General features: G+C 38.3%; 2 protein-coding genes across 2 annotated transcripts; both read right to left on the reverse strand.

The window, feature by feature from the left end:
- Nucleotides 1–408: 408 nt before the first annotated feature.
- Nucleotides 409–2,181, reverse strand: LOC107919390 (uncharacterized). The gene has a single exon (XM_041108584.1). The coding sequence runs from the start codon at nucleotides 2,179–2,181 to the stop codon at nucleotides 409–411; it is 1,773 nt and encodes a 590-aa protein (XP_040964518.1).
- Nucleotides 2,182–3,114: 933 nt separating this feature from the next.
- Nucleotides 3,115–4,116, reverse strand: LOC121224933 (uncharacterized). The gene is made up of 2 exons (XM_041108585.1): nucleotides 3,781–4,116; nucleotides 3,115–3,411 (listed from the first exon to the last, which is right to left on the reverse strand). The coding sequence occupies exons 1-2, from the start codon at nucleotides 4,114–4,116 to the stop codon at nucleotides 3,115–3,117; spliced, it is 633 nt and encodes a 210-aa protein (XP_040964519.1).
- Between the last annotated feature and the right edge of the window lie 4,606 nt (nucleotides 4,117–8,722).

Genomic DNA, 8,722 nt, shown 5'->3' on the forward strand with positions numbered 1-8,722 from the left:
ATATTCAAACATAAGCCTATTTCACAAAAGAGCTCTTGTTATTTCTAGGCTAAAACAAAAAGTTTGTTCTGAATATTACTCTGAGATAGTTCTAAAGACTTTAGGTATTTCTTCCGCAGTCCAATTGTCTAGAACACTCCTAGGCTCATAAGGGCGAATATCTAACCTGCTCCTCTCTTTATTCGCATGCTCATGAATGGCATTGATGTGCATATTTCCCAACGTCTCTTCAATGCTTTCCTTAACTGGTATCTTTCTCTCAGCATGAATAACTCCTCCAGATACAAAGGTTTTGGATACGTGTGGAATTATCATTGGCTCACATTTGGTTTCCTCCCCACTTAGACACACCCTTCTTCTTTCCTGCCTTTTTTCTAGCTCCTTCTTTCTCTATCCTCTGTCTGGCTTCTATCCTAAGCCAAAGTGATCTTGCTTCCCTTTCAGTACTGACACCTCAATCCTCCCTTGAAGATATCTCCCCAGCCCTTTTCCAGGTAAAGCTCCTTTTCCTACCAATAGCTGCAAACCCATTTCTGTGGTTTTGGATAATTTAGACACCAAAATTTTGCTTCCTTCAGGAGTAAATGCCACGTTTACAAACTCCAAAGATCGAAATGAGCATTCTATTGACTCATCATTAGTCTCCATGTACGGCATCTCATTGGATACAGCTGCTATTATATCCTCTTCGGCGTTGATTGTCATTAGCCGACCTTCTGACACTAACTTCAGCTTCTGATGTAATGATGACAGTACTGCCCCCGCCGAATCTATCCATGGTCTTCCTGATAAAAAATTGTAGGAAGGTTTGATATCCATCACAATAAAATCTACCTCATAAACTGTTGGGCCAATCAGTAGGGGTATCTCAATTCTTCCCATGACCTTTCTTTCTGTACCGTCAAACGCCCTTACCATATTTTGGCATGTTTTCATGTGCAAACTATTTATGGGAAGCCTGTTGAGTGTGAATAATGGCAACACGTTCAAAGCTAATCCATTATTAATCAACACTCCTGGCAAAATATGCCCCTTGCATTGTGCAGTGATATGCAAAGCCTTAGTAGATCCCACGCCCCTAGGAGGTATTTCATCATCATTGAAGAATATGAAGTTATCAGCACTGATATTATTGACCAACCGATCTAACTTGCTGACAGAAATATCATTGGCCACATAGGTCTCATTTAGCATCCTCATCAACGCACTTCTGTGTACTTCTGAATTCAAGAGCAAGGTTAGTACAAATATGCGAGCCAATTTTTTATGCAACTGCTCGACAACAATGTACTCGCTGTGCTTCAAGAATTTAAGGAATTCCACGGCTTCTTCCTCCTTCACTGGCTCGTTGATAGACAACACAAGCTTAGCTATTTTCCCCTCTTGTTCCACTATTATGGCCCTTCCTTTCACATGTTCTGGATCGGCACTCTCATCCTGATCCTTTGTAGTCTCCATTCCAAGGACAGTTGTATTGCACTCATAGTTCCACGGAACCTTCCTACTATCTTGGTAAGAAAAGGTTGCAGGTTTCTTTATTATGATTCTTGGCATTACTGGCGCTCTCACTTCATCATTCCTTGGTTGTGAGATGATGACCACAGGCTGAGTTACTCTTGGAACCTTTGTGGATTCGGATGTACAAATACTCCCCTCCTCCTTAGCTTCTTCATAAAACTTCATTTCCTTGTTATCCATCAGGCCTTGAACCAAGGCTTTGAATTCTATGCATTCTTGAATCTCATGTCCCTCCTCATGATGGAACTCACAATAGTTTTCCACCTCTTCAAAGCTTCTTTCTGAATCCAATACAAGCAACCCTCTTTCTACCATATTCTTCCAGATCCATCTCAAAGGGATCTTCACTTCTGCGGTATCTTCTTTGATTTTTCTTCCCATGTTACCTCCTATCATGTTTACTGCATTTTCATTGTGATTAGGTAACGGATTCTCTGTACTGGACGAATCATCTACTTTAACAACACCCATGCTTATGAGTCTTTTTACCAGCTTCTTGAACGCTGTACAATATTCTATGGAATGCCCCACGACTCCTGCGTGATAATCGCATTGTGCGTTTCCATCATACCACTTAGGGTACGGAGGCTGCAAAGGTTTCAAGTGGTAAGGGGAAACCACGTGTGCATTGAATAGATTCTGATACAGTTCCCTAAACGACATCGGAATCGGCGTAAATTGAAGCTTCTCCGTATTTTGCCTTGTGTCGGATCCTCGTTTTGATGATCCTTACTGGTTAACAGCCACTTTTCCCTGTTGATTCACCGTAATCGTCTTTGAATATGAACTTGTGTTGTTGACCTCATTTTCCTTCTTCGAGGCCGACCTTCTGCTACTTTCTCCAGCATCTATCTTCCCGCTTCTGATAGCATTTTCTATCATTTCGCCATTCATAACTATGTCAGAAAAGCTTTTAGCAGCACTTCTTAACATATGTGTAATAAATGGAGCCTTCAATGTGTTTACGAAAAGCATCGTCATCTCTCTTTCTAGAAGAGATGGCTGAACCTAGACAGCGACCTCCCTCCATCTCTGTGCGTATTGCCTAAAACTCTCGTCGGGTTTCTTTTCTATGTTCTGCAGAGTGATCCTATTAGGTACCATGTCAATCACATGGCTGTACTGCTTTATGAACGTCTGTGCTAGATCTTTCCATGAATTAATCTGGGTACGGGTCAATCGATTGTACCACTTGGATATTGCCCCTGTGAGGCTATCCTGGAAGCAATGTATCAGGAGTTGGTCATTATTGACATAACCAGTCATTCGTCTGCAAAACATGGTAATATGAGCTTCGGGGTTACTAGTTTCATTGTACATCTCAAACTCTGGCATTTTGAATTTGTAAGGGAGTACTAAATCCAGAACCAAGCTCAATTCTTTAGCATCCATCCCATAGTACCTTTCTGCCCATTCCGTCGCTCTAAATTTCTCTTCCAACCATTTGTACTTTTACTCTAGCTGTTTTGGCAATTCATCATTCATTTTCTCCTTCCCAGCCGTTTCATCGAAGTCAGGGATAGCAGGATTAACAAGGTTGACTCCAGGGTTAGAGCCTGATCCTGCCTGACGATTCATTAGCGTTGCAGCGTCGTCCTAAAATTGCTGAGGCCTAATGGTAACAGAGGATTTACGCGGGTATATCTCAACTTGCTGAGGGGTAAAGTCTGGAGGATAGACAGGTCCCTCATTGTCTCCTTCTTCAACATTGAGCACAGAGCCTTTTCCTTTATCAATTCCCTTATTGAACCATTGAGTTAACTGAGCCATCATACTCCCTTGAGATTCCATCATTTTGTCTATCATTTTTTGCTGCTCATTCATTTGCTTTTGAAGCTGCTCCTGCATTTCCTTTTGGGACTGTTCTAGCCTTTCCATTCTTTGATCCATGTCCTTAGTTTTTGATCAAGTACCGTAGCGATGTTTAGTAGGCTGGTTGGTTTCCAGATTAACTGATGAGTGATTTAAATTAATTATAATCTTTTAATATTTTTAAATGCATATGAAGTAATGCAATGCATGAATGCAAAAAAGGCGTCAATTTTGATTCAATTCCATTTAAGAAAACTTTACTAGAAAGCAAATTTCTTTACATAAAGTGAATTACAAATAAAGCTTTACCCTATTGCTCAGCATTCTAAACTTCCTAAGTAACACAGCTAACTCTTGTCCCCGATCTGATTCTAATTCATACTTCACACTCAGCATGTCTGCTTGTACTGCCAAAGCTTGTACATGATCAGCTACTTCTCGGATCTGGACCACAGCTTCCTCCATAATATGATCTCTGCTCCTAACTTGGTTCTGAAAGTAGTGTAGCTGTTCCTTATTACGATTTTCATTTGCTTCCAAGTGCTTGATACGATTTTCACAATTTTGCAACGTCATTTCTAGCTCTTCGATTATTTGCTTCATTTCCTCAATCTTGCTCAAGCTTGCTTTCAACTCTATTGCAGAATTTCGATTTTGATATTTACGAAGAGATCCTTCCAACACGATCACCCTATCCTTTAACTCGACTTTTCCTTTTGGCTTTCTGACAAACTCTTTTCTAAAGCCTCGTTTCGTCTCTGCATTTCTTGGAATTTCTGTTCCCATATATCGGCTTTGTCCTTTTCTTCTCGAATTTCTGCTCACCACTGTTCTGACGTTTTTCCCAGCCCGGCAGTTCTCATTGACAGACGCAACTTTTTATAATCCGTCTTCAGACTAACCAGCTCCTCCTCAGCCTTATTTTTCTCTTTCCTTAATTTCTCAGTCTCAAGCTTCTGAACATCTATGTTCAATCTCAAGTTCATTTTTTCCTCCTCCATTTGCTCTATCTTCTTTTCTAAATCTGCATTTCTTCTCTCAAAATCTTGTCTTATGATTTCCAACTCAGAAGGGATAACTCGCCTTCCTGACTTACCTTAGGTATATTGTCGTTGATTCTCTTACCCCACCATTCATTATACTCAGGAGTTGTTATCGGACCCACAGCTAATTCATTCGACGAATCTATTTCCACGCGCTAGACATTTCTTGAATATTCTTTCTATAACCATCATCTTTGTGCGAAAATTCACAACCAGCTATCCCTTGGGTCGCAGGTATAAATTGTCTTGACCTATACTATCTCAGCACCAATAACGGGGCATATCCAATAGCTCCCCAAATCCGAAGTAATGGAACCCAATCGAAATTAACACACCTATACAGGATCTTATCTGGAAGCAACTAAGGAGCTCTCCACTCAACGTCTTCCTCCTGAAGATTTTGAAGAATTGCCATCCACTTCTCCTCCGAATGTCGTCTCTCCTCGGTGTAGCTACTATCTCCCTTAGTGGTGAACAATTTCTAGAGAAAACTCGATACGAAACATTATCCACCTTCCAAAAGTGACTGTGAAACCATACAAGTAGAATATGTGCACATCCAATAAATCTGTCCTCACCTGTTTTTCAGCATGCACTCAATGATCTGAAGGTTTCTGCCAAAATTGCCAGAATCGGTGTAACCTTCTTATCAAGCCGGTCAAATAAATCAGTGATTGCTTCATCCACATGCCCCAAGGCCTTGGGGAAGACAACCAAGCCATATATACTTAAAGAAAAGACATCTAACCTCTTTCTCACATCTAGGTGTGTTAGAATTGCATCTTTCAAACTTCTCCAAGGAACGCATTTACTATCCCCCTTTTGCTTAATCCATGCAGCAACCCACTACTCACTCATCCCTGTTATACCCATCAGCTTCTTTGAAAAGGTGGGCACATTTACCGCTCTCGAGTAAACCCTATCCACTTGAAACTTTGAACATTAGAGTAAAGCCACATTTTCTTCTATCGTAGGTACCAAATCGACCTTCCCAAACGTGAAGCAGCTACAAGCAGGATTCCAAAACTAGGCGAGAGCTCGAAACAAATGCTTGTCTACCTTCACATCAAGCAAATAAGGCAAATCCCCATAATTTTCATAAAATAACTGTCTAACCTCATTATTCCACTGATCTCAGATTTCCTTCAACTCTTGCAAATTGTTTTGAGTTACACTGATGCGAGTAAAATCCCATAATTCCGAAACATACCCATCATCCAGGCTATCACCCTTTTCTTGCTGCGTTGTTTCGGACCAAGTTCGGACAGCCGCATTGTCCTCCACTTTATCAAGAAACCCTTTTTCCATGACAAGCTTTCTATCTAGCAACTGAATCTGAACTGACGCCTTTTATGATGAAATGAAATGCCATGTCATGCAATCAAAATAAAACACAAAAGTCAGTATCAAATATAAGCATATAATCAAGGAAAAGTAAAACGTCTATTAGGACATCTACTAGGGTTTAGTGTAGTTCTACCTAAGGCAAGCTCCTAAGGCTCATTATATGCGGTTTGGCTCTAAAGTAAAGGTACTCAAACCAGCAGATTTCTTGATCTTCACCCATTATAGGCTCATATAGATCAAGTTCAGTTCAGGGGGACACATTTTCCCTATGACTATACGGAGATGAAAATCTCACGAAGGCATAGGTACCGATGTATCTCGAAAGCGATCCACTATCCTATACGAAGGTGAAAACCTCACGAAGGAATAGCTTCTCACTTCCACTTAGAGGGTAAAATTATCCAGTACATGTAATGTACAATGCAAAATAATTTAAAGTACTTAAATCAATTAAGCATGAATGCAAGAGGATTTTTTTAAAATGAATTTCATTTTTTCTACTATAAGACAAAAATTAATCAACTTTGCGGCTCGACTCTCTTATTATAAAAAAAATGTCCCCAGCGGAGTTGCCAAGCTGTCGAAACCATTTTTTTGAAAAAACAAAAATTAGTTGTCGACCTTTAAAAAAAATTAGGAGTCGCCACCAATCTTTTATTAAGGTGTGATTGGGTCACCTAAAAACGACTTTGGTCTACGAATTTTAGAAAAATGGGTCCGGGAGTCAGTTATGTATGAGGAAGGATTAGCACCCTCATTACGACCAAAAATTGGTACCTAGTTAGTTAATTAATGTCTTAATGTTGAAAATTTGAAAAATATAATCCTTAGCAAAAACTTAAAAACGTTACGTATTAAGACCCTTATCATTTCAGAGAAAGAAAATGCCACACCCAATGTTTTAGGGCACGACATTCTAATTTCCTCAAAAATGAATTAGGCCAAAATACTCGTGTAATAAAATTTAAAAGAATATCCATTTATTCAAGATTTAAGAAATCGCGGCCAAATACGTTAGGGCACAATTCCTCCAAAATTCCAAACTCCGAATATTTCCTTTATTATTTTTTAGAACAAATCTTCATTTCGAGAAATCAATGCGTCACATCCAATACGTTAGGACACAACGTGTTGAATTCCCAATAATGAGTTCTTATTTTTTTGATTAAAGAGAAACGCTTGATTGTTAGATTTAACGAAGAAAATCGGAACCCAATAAGTTAGGGCTCAATTTCCTTGAAAATCCTAAATATAAGCATTATCTCAATTTTGAAAATTTTGAAATCGAGTAAAAAAATGATGTGATGCTACATTAAATATACAATGCAATAATAAATATTACGATGGCATAGAAATAATATGAATAAATAAATAAAGATAATGACATGCAAAATACCATATAAATGGGCAAGATAATAAAAAATATGCAAACATAAATTGATAAACAAATGATTGAAATAAACAAAAAAAAAAGATGTATACATGTACACATAAAAAATATATAGGTTTGAAATAATTAAAATAATATGAAAATTAATTAAATAAATAAAACAAGTATATATATATGCGGAAAATATTAGTTTTAAAAAAAGGGTATAAATATGTAAGTAAGAATAAATATATATAATAATAATTACATACGAAAATTATAAAATAAAAAAATAATTACATTATCAAAATTAATTGATTTTAAGAAAAATATAAAAAAAAGACTAAATTGGATTGCAAGTAAAAAAAATCTGGGGTAAATCCGCAAATAAATAAAGTCTAGACGACAAAATTGAATGCACGAATTACATAGAGGGGCTGGAAGGGCAATTTTCCCTTCTCCTCTAAAACGGCGCTGTTCAAAAGGGTTAAATTGAAATTTAAAATAAATTAAAGGACGAATTTAAAAAAACCTAATTGGAAATATATTAAAAGGCGGAGGGGCCAAAAGCGCAATTTGCCCCTTCGCATGAAAAACACGCGGATCCTGGATCCGGGTCGGGTCGACGCGCAGATCCCCCTTCTTCAAATGGTGTCGTTTTCACTTGGCTATTTAAGCCAAAATTATAAAGAAAAATTTCATTTTCTAATTCCTTTTTAAAAAAAATAGAAAATTTTTCAAAAAAAAAACGACTCTGAACCTCTCCCCTTTTCTCCAGGCACCAGCCTCTGGTTTGGTCATCGGTCGGTCGTCGACCACTGCACCGGTCGCTAATTTCTGGGGCCGGCACCATCGTATGCGGTGGTCGAAAAAGGGAGAATCTCAGATCCTGTCCCTCCGAAACCTCTAAAAGCAAACTCAGGCTCAAAACCCTCAAAGTATTCTTAGAAACACCTCAAAAGCCCGAGAAACCTTTCGATCTCCAACCGTCTTTCCTCGAAGACGGTTCCTCAGCCGTTCACGGTGATCAGGGCTTAAAAACCAGGTTATTTCTTCCCTCCTATATTATTTATATGTATATAAACAATAAAAATAAACACATATAACAGAAAAAAATAAAATAGGGATACAAGTATCAACCTTTAATCGATTATTCTCTCTGTATTGCGAAAATAAAAGTCTCTGTTTTTATTTGATTTCTGAATTTCCCCGGTCTTGGTACAGTGTTCTTAATGGCTTTTTATAGCCGAAATAAGAATAAAAAGAAATCTAAAGAAAATCTGTTTGATCTGCAAATTTTTTATTCTCTTTCCTTTTGTTGTTTATTTCCTTGCAGGTGAAGATCGCAGAGATTCGGAGGACGTGTCTTGCGGCGCTGTTGAATATTAGAAACCCTAGGGTTTCTTCATCTATTTTGGGCCGCGTTTGTAACTGGGCCACCATTTGAAATCGGGCCATGTATTTTGTCTTGTAATTGGGCTTGTAAAAACTAGACTTTATTTGTTTATTGTGGGTCGGGTAAAAACTTGGGTATTCCACAACCAGTTAAGCAATTCTTCACTACTTCATTTATGGCTGGATTTAAACGGTGCTTTGCATCCACCACTGGTTTCTTTCCTTCCTCTAGTCTAAT

This window comes from Gossypium hirsutum, chromosome D13 (genome assembly GCF_007990345.1).
Source record: "Gossypium hirsutum isolate 1008001.06 chromosome D13, Gossypium_hirsutum_v2.1, whole genome shotgun sequence".
NCBI classification, from domain to species: Eukaryota; Viridiplantae; Streptophyta; class Magnoliopsida; order Malvales; family Malvaceae; genus Gossypium; species Gossypium hirsutum.